Source organism: Gymnoscopelus braueri (assembly GCF_963280865.1).
Source record: "Gymnoscopelus braueri genome assembly, chromosome: 4".
NCBI classification, from domain to species: domain Eukaryota; kingdom Metazoa; phylum Chordata; class Actinopteri; order Myctophiformes; family Myctophidae; genus Gymnoscopelus; species Gymnoscopelus braueri.
The window spans coordinates 34623838-34643747 of record NC_137605.1 but is presented as its reverse complement, the minus strand read 5'-3'; the positions used below and the strand labels follow the sequence as shown (position 1 = coordinate 34643747).

Sequence of the window (19910 nt, the reverse complement as noted above, 5' to 3'; positions counted from 1 at the left end):
TTAATGTTGTCATATTTGACACCAGAGCTGGGAACACACACACACACACACACACACACACACACACACACACACACACACACACACACACACACACACACACACACACACACACACACACACACACACACACACACACACACACACACATACACACACACTTCCACTAAAACTGCTAACCTTCAGGATGGATGAAGTGGGGACATTCACAGAGTTGATTACAGTGTGATGCGATCATGCGGAAGACTAAAAATAGAAGCCAGAACTTTATATTTAAGGGGTTGCACAACACACACAAACATACACAATCGTAACTTAGTAACTTAGATCAGTCTCTCACACACATACAGTAGATCAGTAAATCTCAGTGATTTAGGAAAACACGCATCCTGAATCCTGAACCACCATTAAGCTACTGTGGACTCTTAATTCTGGACAAGAATAAGGAATCAGACCATTTGTATTTTTACACATAGGCCTACTCACAAACATATCTCGCCATGCATTGTGTGAGCAGAGGAGGCAGCTACCTGGTGAACTCCCATTCTGATGTTCAAGAAGCTGACCAGTTGAAGATTGAAAGTTACCAAGCCGATTGGCTAAATCTGGTAATGGAGACAAGACCACAGCACAAGTAGGTGGAAGCCTAACTTTTTATTATTAGGTACATTATTAGGTATTATGTCACTCTGTCATATCCTTTTGTGTCTTGTACTATTACTGTCTATTGTGTTCTATTCAATACACACCAATGTAATGTGGTTTGTAATTTATGGTTACAGTGGTGTTGATTTATCATTCCACAAGCATTTGGATTAGTTTTTGTTTCTTCAGTCATATATATAACACTGAGAAAGGAAAGAAGGTAGAACTGGTAGGCTATGTATGCTCTATATCTATATATTATCAGACTAAACTTTGAGCACAAGTATGAACATAAAATTGAAATAAATAAATTGTGTGTGTGTGTGTGTGTGTGTGTGTGTGTGTGTGTGTGTGTGTGTGTGTGTGTGTGTGTGTGTGTGTGTGTGTGTGTGTGTGTGTGTGTGTGTGTGTGTGTGTGTGTGTGTGTTTGTGTGTGTCAGGCTGACACTGTCTGAGAAAGATGTCTCTCGCAGAGAGAGCTATGAGCAGCGACAGGTCATCCACTTCCTGGCTTACAGAAGTCCCAGCCAGATAATGAGGCTTGACATCCAGGGAGGAGTCATGAAAGACCACCACCACCTGCCACTGGAAATGTCCCCTCTTATGCCAGTCATCGAGCCCAAAAGGGCAGAATCCCCCTGGAAGATCTGGAACGCACTGCGAGCCATCTCCCCCTGCTGGCCCATTGAGGATCAGGACCATGTGACTAATGGTGTGTGTGTGGACAAACAGGAGGTCTCAACCATTACTAAAGACCTAAAGAAAAACCTCACCAAGCCAATCAGAGTGAATTTCAGAGCCTCCACCCTCATGTCATCTCCAAGGGAGACAATTACAATTATGTAATGAATAAAATATATAATTTATCTATGCATATCGCAAATCTTACAAGCAAAGACATTAAGAATTTGAAATGTTAAACATCCAGTCCAGTGACTATACAAAAATACTTGCTCACACATTGTCAACTGCAGTTGAAGTTTCGAACAAGTAGAATTTCCTATTAACCACCCATTTTCAGATAATGTTATTAATTGTAAAACTCATAGTATGGAGTTCCAGCAAATCCCATGTATATTTGTATAGCACATTTCAACAGCAAAGCAATTCAATGTGCTTCACATAAAACGTTAAGTACTATATGTGTACTGATTATGTGCAGCATGCTTAGTTCACCAAATTTAACAGGCTGCTTTGTGTGCTAAAACAAACTTATGTTATGACAACAGCATTGCAATGGCAAATAAATCAAGTGTGGTATCCTTCACATGCACAAAACATCAATAATAAAGTTTTAAAACAATTAACACATTGGACTCTGATATTCTTTCCCCCTCTATATCATCTAAATGTATTATGATTTAATGGGCAAGAACCAATATTCAACATAATATGAGATGATGTGTACATCCTAACAGTATTAGTTTGATAAAATATAAAGGAGTTTCATCAAATTAGATATCATGCTGTTTGATTAGTTCACAGTAGCTGTGATATGGCAAGAGATTGTTTTGGCCAATCCAAATCATGGTATATGGATATAACGTAGAAGGAAGGGTAGAAAGAGAAATAATGAAGGAAAAACAAGATGGGAAGGAAGAAGTGCAGGAATGAGAAATAAAAGAAATCAAGAGTACAGTAATTTACAATAGTAAATATTTACTATTGATTCCATGACTTTGAGACACAAAACAATTCATGAAAATCTTCCCATTTGTTCTTTGCTAACAAAGAAAACATGCACCCACACACGCAACCTTATGTGCTTCTAGGTATTTGGTTAGTAACCAAATACAATTGCAGGGACCACAATGGAAAGAAGCTTTTACCTTTTTTTGTTATCCTTTTGACGTTTTCCTGTCTACATTGCTTTGTTCTGTGCATGCTGTCAACAAATCAATCAATCAATCAAATCTTTCATCTGGACTCAATGTATACTCATTTGATGACACTGTACTGAATGTGAAACAAAAGATGTAAATGTGAAGGTTCTTTCAATTACAATGTTATTCATTCATGTAATTCATGCATTATGTAAGATAAAACCTAAATCCTGCCTTAGATAATCGATAACTTATGAGCTAAGGATTTGGGGATTTTCTTTTAGTATTGCAAGAAGGTTTGTAACCATCCAAAGTCAACTAGCTAAGGAAATACTGTATGTTTAAAAACTGTCGAGTGCAGTTGAAATTTATAGTACATTTTTCATTACATAAAGATGAATGTGTGACTTAATTATGAGTGGTATCATTTACATTCACAAAAACTGTGTACTCCATAAAAACACCAACAATAACGTTTTGAAACAATAATTTATTAACCAATTGGTTTCTCTATATCATCTCAATGTATGGTTCTTAATCCATTATTTTCTGTATGTATGACATTGCTGTCAAGGCAAGACCGTATATTCTACATACAGATGAGACAAGGTGTGCATCCAAATAGTAATACAGATATAAAGTGGGAGTACACATCACACTGACTTCACAGTAACTGTGATACATATGGCAAGACATTGATTTGGGCAATCCAAATCATGGTATACATCATGTAGAACAAAAGGAAATATAACATGGGAAGTAAGTGCATGAATGAGCATGAAAAAAATCATGATAACAGTATTTGACTGTTCTCTCTGTTCTGAATTTCCAAACTCTTATCAAAGTCAACATACAGTTCACGTTAGCTAAATTACTGTTGATCTCACACCACTTATGAAGCATGCATACAGTGCACATGCATTACTAGCTACAGCAAATAACAATTGACTTGTGTGTGAACAGTGTCAGACACCATTCAACTGGCTGTTTGACATTGTCGTCTGGACTGGAGTGCAGTGCAATGCAGGCGACACAAGAGAAGTTCTACTTGGACAGACAGTCAAAATCATAAAGTAGAACTGGGGGGGGGGAATAAACAACAAAATAAATTATAACAATAATCTCCTTGGCCCACACACTACATCAATACACTGATGTCAAGTGTTGATATTTTAATGCAGTGTAAAAACAGCATATTGTGAAGAAAAAAAGAAAAAAAGAACATCATAATAATTTAATAACTAACACTTCAAGTCATATAGGTTGTCGGTGCAAGATTCATCATAGCAAGGGGCATGAGGTGCTATATGATTGACAAAAACCTGCAAAGGTGCTATAGGATTGACAAAAACCTGCAAAGGTGCTATAGGATTGACAAAAACCTGCAAACAAAATGGCTGAATGAAGAAATGTCCCTTTATTTATTTTTTATTTTTTTGAAAGATCAGATACGGTATACATATAACGGCCCCATTCAATGCTTCTGTAAGTATTCCATGTAGATTGGGAATGGTGGGTGCAGTGATGGCGATGCACATTTTTCCATGAACTCTTCATTCTCACTAATACCAGCTTTTTTTCCTAAGGTCACTTGAGACTGACCTCGACATGATATGACCTACTTCGCTGTATCATGTTTTTGAGGATTGACCTGCTCCTGCCAGTATTTGAGATATACCCACATGAGGTTACCATTCTTCCTCTGGTCCACATTTCTATTTTTTGCACAATACTTGTCATTCTCAAAAATATTCCTCAGACCTGCCTCCAGATCCGGGACTCCCTCGATGGGCTCCCTGATGGCCTTAAGCAGCATTTTCTTCTCTATTTCCAGCCGGATCGTTCGAGGAAGGAAGGGGGAGCAATAGGCGTCCTGTCGTTGCATCAGCTGATCCTCCAGCTCCTTCAAAGTGGCTGTGGCCCGATGTTGCCACTCCTTTTCTCGTTCCTTACAGTGGAGAACAATAAGCATTACTCATACTCTTATCCAGGGCAACTTTTACACTCCATGTATGTAACCAAATGGACCCATACTGTACATTATGTACACGGAGTTAAATTAATACCAAGGATTATACTGTTTACAGAGAGAAAGGTCAGAGTGAGTGAACCAACAATAACAGGGCAATAAGTGGTAAAGGAATCAGAGCGCTAAGAAAAGAGAAATGTCACCGGACAGAGTCACTTCATACATGGGATATTTGTGGATTTATAGATATTTTTGGAGAATCTGTCAGGGACAGAATAGCGCTTGTTTCACTCAATTTCCCGCATACAGTACGTGTAATTTATAAACAGGAACCATCATGCATATCATGCATGTCTTAAATGAGGCCCTGATTGGTGTTTGGCATGTGCGTGGCCTGTGTGAAACCTGGATCCTCCGAGTGCTATGTCAAAAGACCCGATTTAGTTTAAAACACTATATCAATGCTTTGGAGCTATGCAGAGTGCAAGAAACTACCAGACTTTCCCTCTCGCTCACTCTCTTTCAGACACACACAAATACACACAATTTTCACCTGCTGTAATTGTTTCCTTTCTTCTATCAGCTTTTGGCTCTGGGAGACTAGTGCCATCTTGTAGCCTTCAACTCTCTGCCTCTCCTTCTCCAGCTCCAGTTCCAGCGTGGCCATCTTCTTACGCTCCACTGTCAGGGTCTCCCGGTACCGTACCTCCATCTCACCGATCTCTGTCAGCATTTCCTTGCCGTACTGTTCCTTAAAGTTACGGATCTCTTTTTGAGACTCCCTGCTCCAGATCCAACCTGAAGGGTTTTGGACAAATTCAGAAAATAAATTAGCAGAAAATCAATGGACGGTCTTCCATGGAGTAATCAACTTTTCCACCATACTTTGGGTTCAATAATTTGCAATATTACAACAACAACAAAAAACATGTTACACAAAGTGTAATGATTATGTGGATGACACATTATCACGTCAATCCGACTACATTTGATACTGCTCCAAACAGTTGCTAGATCTCAACTCACTCACTTTCCCACACCTTACGGAAGACAGACTTACGGAATGCAGCCAGTCCCAGCATGGGGACCAGTAAGGCATAGTTCCATTGGTTTCCTCCTCTTGGTTCTGGCTCATTATTCCCAAAGGGGATGTTCAAGTTGTTCATGAAGTCTGCAAGAAGCAATTGGTGTTTTTATTATTGGATTCACACTTTAACATGTTGGCTACATGGCTTGTTAATTGAAACTGGTCTATCTGTCTGTCTGTCTGCCTGCCTGCCTGACTCACTCACTCACTCACACACACATTGTAATACCATTTGTGGTACTAGCTAACAACAATGATTACTAGCAGTAGCTTAACCTAGCTAACTGATAACAAAAACAAAGGAAGTGAATAATTAGTGCAGCCAATGCCATGGTGGTCATTCTTCATTAAAGGTCCTATGACATTCATTTTCACTTTTTTTTATTTGGGGGGGGGGGGGGCGGGGGCGGGGGCGGAGCAGAAGCGATGATTGACAGGCAAAATCCCTCAACAGCTGCACACCGCAGGCAAAGTTTTCTTTTTTCATTGCAGTTGAAAAGGCTTTAGAAATGTGAGAGAAAAACACCTGCAATGGCTAACTGGAGTGGAATTTTCAGTTAAAACTTTTGAAGGACCATGACCAAGACTTTTAATGTGTTGTAAAACTGAATGTCATGAAACCTTTAATGGCTAGAACAGATTGTTCCAGGATACACTTATACAGTTAGAGCTGAAATGTAAATTGATGACTTTGCTGGGATGATAGCCCTCTATCTGGGTTCCCAAGGGTAGGCCGGGACAAACATGTTAAATAACAGGGTGTGCGTGACAATGCAGTGGTGGAAAAAGTACTCAATTGTTTTTACTCAAGTAAAAGTCCGGAATTCAGAATTTACTTGGGTAAAAGTACAAAAGTATTGGTATCAAAATGTACTTAAAGTATCAAAAGTAGAAAGTACTCAAAGTTTTCAAATGTATAAAAATCTTTTGAAAATAGCAAATGTATAAGATTTTCCTGAGATGTATGTGGGTAGAAGTAAAAGTATTGTAAATTGTAAATACTGAAGAAAGCGAAAAAATTGTACATAAGTACAGTACTTGAGTACATGTACTTAGTTACTTTACACCACTGAAAAGCAGGTATGCAGGCTAGACAACTAGCTTAATTTATCAAGCCAGCAATAACCTCAAGGTGTCAGCCTATCACACAACAAGCCCCTAAACAACACTAGCATCCGTGGATGCTAGGCTAGTTAGCCGTGAGCTAAGAAGCTTGCAAAGACAGCTTGCTTGTTACATCTTCTGAGCACAGCAGCTTATTAGCAGCAAAATCGCATTGTTTTATGGTACATAAAACGTATCTATTTATGTGATCAACATGGCTATCTCTATCTCACCTTGAATGAAAGCCTAGGTCACTTTATGCGTATCCTTACACAATATTTTACGCAATATTGTTAGACAACCGAAAACACTGACAGCCCACCTGTATTCCTTCAGGGGGGTGAGATGATGTAAAGTTGGGCGTCGCCCCTTTAAATCCAAATGGTATGAAGTACGCGTGTACTCATTGTATTATGGAATATATTACATGTACGTTTTACTATATAAAAATGTGGCATGTGTTTAAAACAACGACAATGTTAGTCGTTATATTTCGTTCACCCCCCCGGATATACGAGATGGTTTGCTCCAGACTGTGCCACAGAAATGCGTTCCCCTTGTTCACTCAGTTCAGGGTCAGACCCGACAGACCGCCTCTCGTATCGACGCCATGGCTAGTGTTCGCGTAGCATCCCAGATCCTCTCCAAAAGGATACTATTATCAAAATCGCAATCTGTGAGTTTCAATTACATTATTTATGCATGATCTATATGTATGTTTGTCCTCACGACTACTTGTCTTTGTTGAAAAGGTGTGAATTGTGCTGTCTGTGTTCAGGTTTCGTAACTAACCCCCACGTTAACACATTGACTGCCGTCACATACTGTACTAGGTTTGAATGTGACTGCTGTGACATAATGGAAACGTGACTTAAAGACAAAGAGTCTCTCTAGTTATTGCTGTGACATTATATGCATAGACTATTAGACTAAACCATCACATTAAGTTGGTAATAAAGTATTGGTAATTGGTAATAAAGTAATCGTGATCATGTCGTAAACAATGTGTACAGGTTTCTACAACACAACAACGGGGGGAAGAACTGCAACCACTGCTTAATTATCCCGTGCTAGTTAATTAATAACATGGCCCTATGGTCCGGCTTTATGTCTCAATCAATGGTCCCAATCCCTAATACTCAGTTATGAATGACATAAAGAAAGAACCCCCCCCCCCCGAACGTTTTACTGTACATATTGTCTTCGATGAATTGAATACACAGGACCCCAATGGAAACAAACAAGCCATAGTGCTTTCTTGGGTTTAATCCTTTTAGCATCCTTTTGTATCGAACTGTACTTTCTGTACTTTTATTATTGAGTGAAGGAGCTATAGGTGCTGCCAGGATGAGCCATGCGCAGCAAAGCCTTATTGCGAAATTGACCCTTTTAAATACATTTATGTTAAACTACCTGATGTCTGTCACTAATTGCAGTGTACAATGAAGTGAGTAATGTCTCCTTTCTCACAGGTCCCTGTTGCTGCTGCTCAGGGTTCCAAGAACTTCCATTTCTCCATCTATGGCAAGAAGGATGCCAAAGTCTCAGATGAGGTGAGCCACAACAATAGCTTTCAGTTAAACACTATTACACTAATGTGTGAATATATTTATAAATGGTAAATGGTGCATTTATATAGCGCCTTTATCCAAGGCGCTTTACAATGTGCATTTCATTCACTCATTCACACACACACACACACACACACACACACACACACACACACACACACACACACACACACACACACACACACACACACACACACACACACACACATACACCGATGGCGGAGGAAACCAGGCACCAACCTGCTCATCAGGCGCAATTAGGGCTTCAGTGTCTTTCTCAAGGACACTTGGACACTAAGGGCAGGTACACACTGTAGGACTTTTAAAGAGGTCGGGGAGTCATCTGATCGTTAAGCATTTCACACTACACAAGTCTCTTTATTGAAATCGCCGACAAGGGATCACACACTGCAAGAGTTCACTAGGAGGATGCGATCCAGACCCGATACATACATTTGTTTTATTCCAATACATTTTAACCAACGTCTCACGAAAACGTACAAGGCTCCCGTGATATATGCGCGAGACCGAGACAGGACGCTATTGATTGTCATTAAATAATTCTCTCGCTCTCTCTCTCTCTCTCTCTCTCTCTCTCGCATATACAGGACCTAATTAATGGAAACAAGCCCTGACGGCTTATCTGGGTTATCCTTTTTAGCATTCTTTTGTATAAATTTGCCAACGTGCCTTTTTTTCCCCGCAAACTATCCATCTATCTGTCTGTTAAAACACACACACACAGCTCTCTCTCTGCACGCAGCGACCCTCCCGGTACTGTGCTCTCATTGGCTGTAGGCTGTAGCACGGATCTCCTCGCAGACTGTATGATGTCCAGTCGGAGCCAAATATCAAACCTGCTAGATATCTAGATATCTCTCTTAAATTAAGCTATCTGCTTAATATCGGTTCACTGTACAAACAGTTTTATGGTCTTGTTGCCTATCCTTGTGTTTTTAGACCATACACAGTTAATCATGATGAATCTGTTTAGCTGCATGGATCTCTATAGTAATAGCTACAATGATAAGTTAATTGATTTTAAGACTTCGTTGTGTATGACTGTCATTACCTTCTGCCTAATGTGGTGTCAAACACAATCTCAGCCATACCCAGTAGTGGACTTGAACTGGAACCACCAATTTCTAGCCTAATTAATTTTTCCTTTTTCTTGTCGTCTTTCTCTTTTGGATTTTTATTCCTTCTGATCAATTTCTCTTGAACTTCTCTCACTCTCTCTCCCTCTCTCTCTCTTTCTCTCTCTCTCTCTATTGCTTTTTACATCTTTAGATATCTACCCAGTACCCAGTCGTGGACCATGAATTTGATGCCGTTGTGGTGGGGGCTGGAGGTGCAGGACTTAGGGCTGCTTTTGGCTTATCAGAGGCCGGATTCAACACAGCCTGTATCACCAAGCTGTTCCCCACCAGATCTCATACGGTTGCTGCACAGGTACAGTTACAATATAGACTCTTTTATCCATTGGGACTTTCTAAAAGCCTAATTAATGCCCTGTAGTACGATGCGAGACATTGTTAGCTTGATGATCTGCAAGACATTGTTAGTTTGATGATCTGCTCTTGTCTGCAAGTGACACCATAGTGCAGAGTTAGATTAGGCTTTAATCCCATAAGATTATTTTGTCAATTGGATTAAAGTGTGAGAACAGATGACGATATGCTAGGACAATAAATTCCAGTTGCCACCATTCCTAGCATTTAAACAGGAAATCAAGTACAGGTGCGCAGAAAGTGTGTGCCAGACAGGATAGGATGGGGATAGATTGAAGTGAACTCTGGCTAGGGTTTTGGCAGGGGGTAAGAAAGCAGTATAATAAGTCTGTGGAATTGTAAAATTATGTATGAATGAGGTTCATATTAATTAATGATGTGCCCAGCCAGAGGAAGCTAAGTGTCAATAATGTCATTGATGGGGATTCCAAGCTTTTGGAATCTACAGCCATTCTCTTCCTGGAAAGTTCGCACACTGAAATAGAAGCATAATATATAATTTTTTAAGTGTGAAATCTTGTGTGAAATTACCACCGATGATCATTGGAAGAAACCAATAATGTCATTAGAGTAAGGTTTATGAACTGTCCATAGCCCACCTCTAGAGCAAGTTGACAGAAATAGTACCAGCATTAATACAAGCGAGTCTGGGGTGCTTGCAGCAAAACATGCATGATATTAAGATTCATCCCAAGTATACACGATGAGTTGTGCAATTTCTCTCGTCAATACCTTTGCTTTTATAAAGGGCTTAATGTTTGCTGGGTGTCTACTGTCTAGGGTGGGATCAATGCAGCTCTGGGGAACATGGAGGGAGATGACTGGAGGTGGCACTTCTATGACACAGTGAAGGGATCTGATTGGTTGGGAGATCAGGACGCTATCCACTACATGACTGAGCAGGCCCCAGCAGCAGTGGTGGAGGTAAACACAGACACACACACACACACACACACACACACACACACACACACTCTAACATTTTAATCTTCTCTTTTCCTACTCTCTTCTTATTTCTGAACATGTTGAATTATTGAATATCTGAATTCCTCTTCATTCCCAGCTCGAGAACTTTGGAATGCCGTTCAGCCGTACAGAAGATGGGAAGATCTACCAGAGGGCATTTGGCGGTCAGAGTTTGAAGTTTGGAAAGGGAGGCCAGGCACATCGCTGCTGCTGTGTGGCAGACAGGACAGGACACTCCCTGCTGCACACACTGTATGGACGGGTAGGGAAAGACGCACAGGCACACAGACACAGACGCACATTTTGAGGGATAGACAGTCAAATGCAGTAACGTTAATAGTGGGTGTGTCTTTTTTGTTGTTGTTATGTGCCAGCATGGATTGCTCCAGTGCACACAGTTAGTGTTATTACCAGCTGTGTTCTCCCATTAGAATGTCTACTGTGAAAGAGAGTGGTAGTGTGTGTGCAGAACTGCAGATGTAAAGCCAGAGAGGGAACATATCCTGGTTCTAGCATAAGCAACTCCTGCTGGTTGGTCAGGGCACCTGTTCAGCAGGGAGGGGATCTGGGGGAGAAAGCCTGAACTGCTCCGGCAGGTGATTCCTTATGTATTGGAGCAGACGAATGGTAGTCTAGAGTTGGCAGTGACAAAATAGGGAGGAAAATGTGGGAAACACAGCACAAACTAAAACCAGACATTTATCATACATATATCACACATTTATCATATATGTCTCTCCATGTCTCCTATCCAGTCACTTCGTTATGACACCAGCTACTTTGTGGAGTATTTTGCTCTTGATCTGCTGATGGAAGATGGGGAGTGTAAAGGAGTGATTGCTCTCTGCATGGAGGACGGTTCTATCCACCGCTTCAGATCCAAGAACACGGTTATTGCTACTGGGTAGGACACACACACACACACACACACACACACACACACACACGCACCGTTTGAATAAACAGGAGTTGGTCTTACTTAGGTTCTCAATTACATTACCTTATATATTGTACAATAAAAGTTAATTCACTTTGTATTTCACTTTGCCTCCAGGGGTTATGGGCGTGCCTTCTTCAGCTGTACATCTGCCCATACCAGTACAGGAGATGGTAATGCCATGGTGACTAGAGCTGGTCTGCCGTGCCAGGATCTGGAGTTTGTACAGTTTCACCCTACTGGTGAGGAAAAAGTATTGCTTTAAAATGTATATGCTAGAGCCTCTCAGCCACCCAATGAATTGGCATTGATATTGCTTGCAGTCAATAGCTCACAGCTCAAGAAACTGACACAGATAACTCCCTCGCACTGATGTAAATTTATGCCTAGAAACATCATCAGGGAAAGTCGAAGGGTTTTGCTGCAAATTATCCACGCTCTGAATTTAACATGGAGGCGTGTGCTTGCGCATTTGCGTTCCCAATCAGGAACGTGCCTCCATGTTATATTTGACGCAGGTTGTAAAACCAAAAAAATATACAGTTTAAAAGGTTGTTTCAACCCTTCAATTATGTTTTTAATTCCGTCAGAATGACAGACTTCTGTAGAATTCAGCATATAGTCAGGACAGGCTGTTAAGCTCCTTATTTACAAAGATTTGTTTATAGTGGGGTTTATCTTTTACTCGCAGCGCTACTCAACCCGCGGCCCGCATGCGGCCCCAACGCAGCGTCTTGGCGGCCCCTCATGGTCAAAGGAAAAAAAAAAAAAAAAAGCACAGGATAAAAATATACATTTCCGTTCAAATATATGTGTTGCTAATTTTTTTTCCAAAAACAAACAGACAGACATACATACAGGTGCGTCAATTGCTACAGGTATAATGCATAGTTTTCTATGCATTTCGTTTTTTTGGGGGGGTTTGACCCCCAATTTTTTCCGGCCGCACGGCTTCGCCGCGCGCCCAGGATAGGTGTCCGTTAATTCAATCTCTGGGAGTTGGCAACCCTAACCTTGCCATACCTTAGCTTTTGCTGAACTGATGCCACTGGACATACACACAAAGTAAACAGGTACACTTTCAATATGATGTCAAAAAGTAAATTTTCTTATAACAATAACAATGTGTAGTGTGTGTTACAAAATCCAAAATAGGACCGTCATTTTTAGCTGGCGGCCCCTTGGACTTTTGGTATTTTGCTGAGTGGCCCCTGAGCCATCTTAAGTTGAGTAGCCCTGCTCTAGTGAGTCTAGTCATAGGTTGTGGGTTATTAGCACTGATTTTTGCCGCTGTTTGACATCTGACACCGTAACTCCTTAGTTATGTATTGACTGCTCCTGATGTAATTCTGTCCGAAAGGTCAAAGGAGGTCTAACACAGTTCAATGTCAGGCTAAAACACAGAGCACTTGATTGGTCTCATCTTGTTGTGTCGTCTTGTGTCTGCCTTTGATGCTTTAACCTGTCTGTACAGTATATTCCTACTGAGTGTTGATTTAACACTGACAGTGTGACAAGTCTGGCATTGTAAATATGAACCCGTAAAGGTCACTCTCAGGCCTCTATTTTGAAGGTGGTAACATTTAAAAATAAAATTTGCCTCTTCTCAGTAGTGCTGCTGCTGCAGCCGCACTATTGTGGCAAGTGAAGTTCTTTTATTTTATTAAAAGGATTCTTGATTCTGAGAGACAAGCTAACAGCTACTGTAGGGCTAGGGATGAGCTATATGACATTTATATAAATGTGCCTGCAAAATACCATCTTGCAATCATGTATGACTATGCATCAGCCTGTCAGGCCAGATACTACAACTAGTCTCTCAGATAGAGCCTCCTTATTATTGCCTGCAAAAAGAGTTGTGTTCACAAATGCCAATCGTGCCTTTTACACTTTTAGCAATGACATGCAAGTGTGATAATCATTTGTATTGTCCCTTTAACATGTCAATTCGTGTAGGTATCTACGGTGCTGGATGCCTGATTACAGAGGGGTGCCGTGGTGAGGGTGGAATCCTGATCAACAGTGAGGGAGAGCGCTTCATGGAGCGCTATGCCCCCAACGCTAAAGACCTGGCCTCCAGGGATGTTGTGTCCCGCTCCATGACCATCGAGATTAGAGAGGGAAGGTAGGGTGTGTGCATATTTGCATGCATGTCTGTCTGTGGATATACTTGTATGAATAATGCAATAATAATTGATAATTGTCTAAGTTAGGATTTGTCTTTTAAAACATTGATCATCTTGATTGTTGAGATAAAGATTGAGTACTTTGATTCCATTAGTACATTCCGTTACCATGACGGGGGTGAGATTTCCCACCCCCTGCTTATCATTAAAAAGTAAATATGATAAATTACTCGGGTTCAAAAGAAACTGAGAAAAGTCTCAAAATGTCCAGAAATGTATAATAATACATTTTAAAGATACAAATATTAAAATGTAATTCTTTTGGGGTGTGCTGGTCCAAAGAAGGTATCTTGGGTATTGCCCAACGACACTTCCTGTCTATCCAGCAAGCTAGAGTCAAACAATTGAACAGAAGTATTTTTCTTGTTCTCTCTCTCTACGTTTTTGTCTCTCTCAGGGGTGTTGGTCCAGAAAAGGACCATGTGTACCTCCAGCTGCACCACCTGCCTCCTCAGCAGTTGGCCACCAGACTACCTGGCATCTCAGAGACCGCCATGATCTTTGCTGGGGTGGATGTTACAAAGGAGCCCATCCCTGTTCTGCCTACTGTCCATTATAACATGGGAGGAATACCTACCAACTATAAGGGACAGGTGTGTGCAATACATAACAAAATACACACAAACAGTTTGTAAAAAATGGAAAAGGGTAAATTTTTACATAGAGTTAAATCAATCCTCCAGGTTTTACTGTGTATAGCGCATGCATTTGCACCGTCTACCAATGTATCACTACACTGTAAACTCCAGTACATATATCACCATGTAAGCACTCAAGTGAATTGTAATCATCTGCCCAAGTGCCCATACACTCAGTGTGATGTAGGCTAGTTGGTAGTGAAAGTATACAATAACCACTTAAGCCTTATATACGTCATACAGCAAACAGCAAAAATAGCCGATCTACAAGCATCCGACACCTGAGCTTGTAGATCTGCTATTCATGCTATTTTAGAAATTTTGAATTTCTTTTGAAATATTTTGCCTATAATGACACGCCCAAAATTACTCCAGGTAATTGAAAGTGGTTAATACACCCAGTGTACCACCTGTCACTTGCTCAGGTGATCACCTATGGCGACGGAGAAGACAAGTTGGTGCCAGGCCTGTATGCCTGTGGAGAGGCGGCATCTGCCAGTGTCCACGGGGCCAACCGGTTGGGTGCCAACTCCCTGCTGGACCTGGTGGTGTTCGGCAGAGCCTGCGCCCTCACCATCGCCGAGGAGAACAAACCAGGTGAGAAACTATAGTAATTCATCTGTCAGCATGAATATCAGCAGCATGGATATTAGAGTTCTCAACAGGAGTGAAAAGTCAGGTCTGGCCCAAACTGGGCCTGAACCGGACCCGACCAATTAATTTTAGGCCAGAGACCGGCCCGAGCCTGAAAAAACGACGGGATATGAGAGAGAGAGAGAGAATATTTATGGAGGCATATTTAAGAGAATGATATTTATGGTGATTATTTATGGAGGCCGATTTATCTGGCAATTTTTTTTTGCATCGCAACTATAACATTGTAAGAAAATAGTGATTAAAAGTGTGTTACCGTTATCAGTCAACATCATAGAAACAAGAAAACGGTATGCTATGTACTTATTTATCAAAACCTAAAGCATGTATACAAACGATATCACTGCTGACTATATCACTGTCGCATTATTTCTTTCAGGAGAGGCGCTGTCCCCTCTGAAGGCCAGTGCAGGAGAGGAGTCTGTGGCCAACTTGGATAAGCTGAGGTTCGCCAACGGAAGCCTTAGAACCTCGGAGATTAGACTCAACATGCAAAAGGTATTACACACCAACATGCACAGGAACACACTCATTATCTCCAGCATAGTCTGTCCACAAAATGTACTTTGTAGGCTAACCCAAGTCATATCGTTCTATCTGTCCCTCTGCGCAGACCATGCAGAACCATGCTGCTGTGTTCCGTACTGGCGACGTTCTGAAGGAGGGATGTGAAAAGTTGGACGGTATCTACCAGACCTTGGACGACATCAAGACCTTTGACAGAGGTATGGTACAGTTCCACATTCTGCCTCGTCCCAACGATTGTCCCATGTAGACTCGCATTAATTTCAGTCTCTGTCGTTCACACTTTGCTCTCTAATGCAGTCACTCGCAGAGATAAGACATTATTCCCCAGTAGGCAGTAACATTGTTGTTGCTGTGTCACAAAATATTGAAAGCTCCTCTCCTCTCCAGGCATTGTGTGGAACACAGATCTGGTGGAAACATTGGAACTTCAGAACTTGATGTTGAATGCCGTTCAGACTATCAACGCAGCAGAGCAGCGAAAGGAGAGTAGAGGAGCCCATTCCAGAGAGGACTTTAAGGTCTGGTTTACTGTACTATTCTCTCTCTGTTTGACAGTGTCCCCCACTCCCTCTGTGTCAAGGTGTACTGTATGTGTCTATGTCTCTGTTTTTAGATCCCTCTTTTTCACTTCTTTAAGTGCGTCTCTGTTTCTCTCTGTCTGTCTCCCTTTTCCTGTGACTTTTCCCCCTCATCTATAGATGACCGTATCAATGATTATGGCTTCTGTGTGAACCAATTTTGTGCATCATTACATATCATTCATTATTTTATCCATTACCATGTACTTGTCACTCAGCATAGACATACAGTACTAGCCTGGGACCAGACGAATCTGCCAGTGCAAAATAATTGGGTCTGGCACCGCTCTATTGTGAATCCATTTCCTGCTCCCGAAGTCTGGGGTGACCAATCAGGGCCCAGTATTCAAATATGGGAGACTGTAATTGGTTAGTTGGTTGTAGGTCTAACCAATTGCGTCCAGAGCCATTTGTTTTGATCCCGCCCCTTGGAAATAAACTTCCTCATAGAAGCACCAGACTCATATCCATGCAGTGATAGTCTGGCTACGCGAGGCTAATACAGTACCACATGTTATTGATTTTAGGCATTTCACCAGCATGCTACCTACCTTATCTGTCACTCACTCCAACTGTATTTTTCAACACGCTGTCTCCCAGGACCGCATTGATGAATATGATTACGCTAGACCTCTGGCAGGCCAGGAGAAGGTGCCCTATGAGCAGCACTGGAGGAAGCACACATTGTCCTCTGTTGACCCCAAAACTGGCAAGGTATGCTATAGCTGTGTGTTTGTGTGTTTGTTCAAGATATGGTGTGAGAGTATATGAAAGTGTATGTAAGAACATGTCTTGATTAAAACAAAAATCATTCACACTACAAATAGTCAAGCCGTACGCAATAGATAATCTTAAATCTGGTCAATTTCTTAAAGGGATTGTTCCGTTTTTAATTAAAATTACTTAAGCATATACCTACTACTTACTTTTTACTCTCTCTATGTGCAGTTTGAAGGTATGTTGAACAGTGAACTTAATCTAGTTTAGGTCAATTCCTTTATGTCTGTTGGATCAAGTAGCAGGTCCTTTCAAAAGTAGGGAAACACACCTTTATTGCTGGTCAAACAAAACTATTGTATGTAAATGTTTTTATTTCACTTATTTCCCTTTTGGCAAAGCAATTTATAGTTCCAAACTACATAGTAATTGTTAGAATTTTGTATGGACTTTGTATGTTAGAAAATTGTTGACTCTAGGCTAACAAGTATAAAGTATTAAATCCTCCGCTTTGGAGATCCATTTGCCGAATTTTGAGCGGAGCTTCTACTACTCTACTAGCCCATAGATATCAGGAACTGAAATAAGCTAGTTCAGCAGACTCGTAGACATACCGTCAAACTGCATGCAGAGACATAATATTAGCACCAATGAGTTTGTCTATGGGTAAAGGCGGTTACACACCAGCGAATATGCGAATATACGCAAAATTCGGACTCGTTCCGAATAATTAAAAGACGCTTTTTTCGCTCCGCGAAACTGGTGTGGAAGCTTGCATTGACTTTATAAGGTTTAAAAAACGTATTATTCGCATGAAAAAAATCGCCCCGGTGTGTAAGTACCTTAAGGATGAAAATAAAAACCACACCATTCCTTTAAATACTGTAAATTCCCCTCCCCATGTTGTTGAAATTGTGTTCTAGAGTTAGGAATGCTATCACCTGATTTATACTTAATTGCGTACCGATGTCTCTCACCAAAAATGTTTGTGCAAGCTCACAACCTGTAATGCTGCGACATATTGTGAGCTTGTAGATCGCCTATTTCTGGTGCGAGACACAATGCGTAATCAAGTATAACTCGGGAGTTAAGGCTCACCAGTGCTCTGATGTTTCTGCTCTTGTCCAATTACAGGTGACCTTGGAGTACCGCCCTGTGATTGACAGCTCTCTTGACGAACAGGATTGTGCCCACATCCCTCCTGCCATCCGCTCTTACTAAGAAGGCCACCTCTCATCTCCTCCCCTCACATCGACCATGCCCAGCTAATGAACCCCATTTTATTCGCTGATAGGTCTGTGTTTTTCTTCCAAGACAAACGCAACATGATCTCTGAATACTGCTTTATATTTGTTTGGACTTACTGTACTCTTTCTGCTCCTCTCCTTCATATATTTATTGGCTTGATTATCATTGGCTAAAATGCCAGCACAACTTATGTAACCTCTCACTCTATGAGTTCATTATGTACATACTGTAGTGCAGTGGTTCTCAAAGTGAGGTCCAGGGACCCTCTGGGTTCTCTGAGGGACCCTCTGGGTTCTCCAAAAGGACCCTTACAGGTCTGTAACTGGAATGGAACCATTTAGAACCGTAAGAGTCATGGGAGTTATGGGGGTCCTTGATTATAAAAGGAGGAGAACAACTTCAGAAAAACATTTCAGAAAAGGGACTTTTTTTCTTCTTACTAGCCGAAAATAAAGATGGCATGTTGTCACTTAAGCTTCACTCCATGGTGTTAAACTTGATAACCAATTATCTGTGATAACACTGACATCTTCAACACAATGATTGCCACCTACCTTTGGATGTGTAAAAATGCAATGGGTGATAGGAACAGGAATATGTGTGCTCTTTAATTATACCCACAACTGTCAAGCTTTGCCTTAGGGGGAGGAATTATTTAATAAGTCTGTAAATATTGGATTAATGTACAATAAACATGTCTAATTGTCAATGTATGAGGCTCAATCATTTCACCATGGCCTTCATTCTATTGTTAGATACTGCCGTGATTCATCAATAGAATAAGAATAGATATTGTTTATGCCATAAAGCACTCTATAGTATATCATACAGCTTGTGTTCAATAGATATTCTGACACAATAGATGTATTGGTGTGCTTGTTAATGGAGTAATGTTAATGACAGCCTAAGTTCCAATCAGACAGGGACCGGTTCAGTGTCTAATGTATTCCCTTGTAAAATGATTTTGCACAATGTAACATGTTTCTTTGTATTTTGTCAGTTGTAAGTATATTAGAGTGTTGAATAAAGTATAAACTCTACATTGAAACCAAGGATCATCTTGCTTGAACTGATTGTCATCTCACTGTATAACTCACTAGCCTGAATAACTGTATAACAATCCGCTGAACAGAGCAAATCAGTCTGAATTTCTGGCAAGTAAAACACTGCTAACCTGAGAGCAGGGGATACATGTAAATCAGAGCAAACGGGTGGATGTTGGGGTCCAAAATTAATCCGCAGTAGTAAACGGGGTCGGAGGTGAGCAGCAGCAGCCAGATCTTCCTGCTTGCTCATAGGTGTTATGCAGAGTCTTTTATTTTGTCCCCTGATGAGCTGTCCGCTACCTGTTAATAATTTTCAGGCACACAATGGGAGCAGAATACTTTTTGTCATTGATCACTGAATCATGACAAAAATAAGTCCTTAATGGTAGCCTATATAGAAAACTATGTGTATAATAAAGTTATCCAATATTTGTATGTACAGTTCAATATTTCATATTTTTTATTATTTAAACATCGGCTCATTATCCAGTACTACAACCAGTAATTAAACGATTGTCATGAAGTGTGGGTCATGACCGAAATAATAAAATTGTGGATACAAGCGGCCGAAATTAGTTTTCTCAGACTGGCCAGCCTCTCCCTTAGAGATAGGGTGAGAAGTTCAGTCATCCGTGAGAGATTTGGAGTAGAACCGCTGCTCCTTGACTTGGAAAGGAGCCAGCTTAGGTGGTTCGGGCATCT

General features: G+C 40.9%; 3 protein-coding genes across 4 annotated transcripts; 2 read left to right on the top strand and 1 right to left on the bottom strand.

Moving 5' to 3' along the window:
- Positions 1-265: 265 nt before the first annotated feature.
- Positions 266-1952, top strand: LOC308083983 (telethonin). Its single transcript, XM_080426436.1, has 2 exons — positions 266-634; positions 1086-1952. The coding sequence occupies exons 1-2, from the start codon at positions 501-503 to the stop codon at positions 1489-1491; spliced, it is 540 nt and encodes a 179-aa protein (XP_080282562.1). The 5' UTR covers positions 266-500; the 3' UTR covers positions 1492-1952.
- Positions 1953-2090: 138 nt separating this feature from the next.
- Positions 2091-6932, bottom strand: LOC308083982 (coiled-coil domain-containing protein 127-like). Of its 2 annotated transcripts, XR_013933031.1 has the most exons (5): positions 6862-6932; positions 5498-5608; positions 4991-5235; positions 3851-4416; positions 2091-3820 (listed from the first exon to the last, which is right to left on the bottom strand). XR_013933031.1 is itself a non-coding variant. In XM_080426435.1 (4 exons), the coding sequence occupies exons 2-4, from the start codon at positions 5601-5603 to the stop codon at positions 4087-4089; spliced, it is 681 nt and encodes a 226-aa protein (XP_080282561.1). In that variant the 5' UTR covers positions 5604-5608; positions 6862-6932; the 3' UTR covers positions 2091-4086. The 2 variants fall into 2 exon arrangements, 1 of the variants encoding a protein (XP_080282561.1); XM_080426435.1 differs by having other exon boundaries at positions 2091-4416.
- Positions 6933-7204: 272 nt separating this feature from the next.
- Positions 7205-18871, top strand: sdha (succinate dehydrogenase complex, subunit A, flavoprotein (Fp)). Its single transcript, XM_080425573.1, has 15 exons — positions 7205-7304; positions 8101-8181; positions 9490-9651; positions 10491-10634; positions 10774-10938; positions 11432-11580; positions 11731-11855; positions 13570-13738; positions 14197-14392; positions 14863-15034; positions 15471-15589; positions 15705-15816; positions 16007-16137; positions 16798-16911; positions 18049-18871. Exons 1-15 carry the CDS (start codon positions 7239-7241, stop codon positions 18133-18135), a joined length of 1992 nt encoding a protein of 663 aa, XP_080281699.1. The 5' UTR covers positions 7205-7238; the 3' UTR covers positions 18136-18871.
- Positions 18872-19910: the final 1039 nt, after the last annotated feature.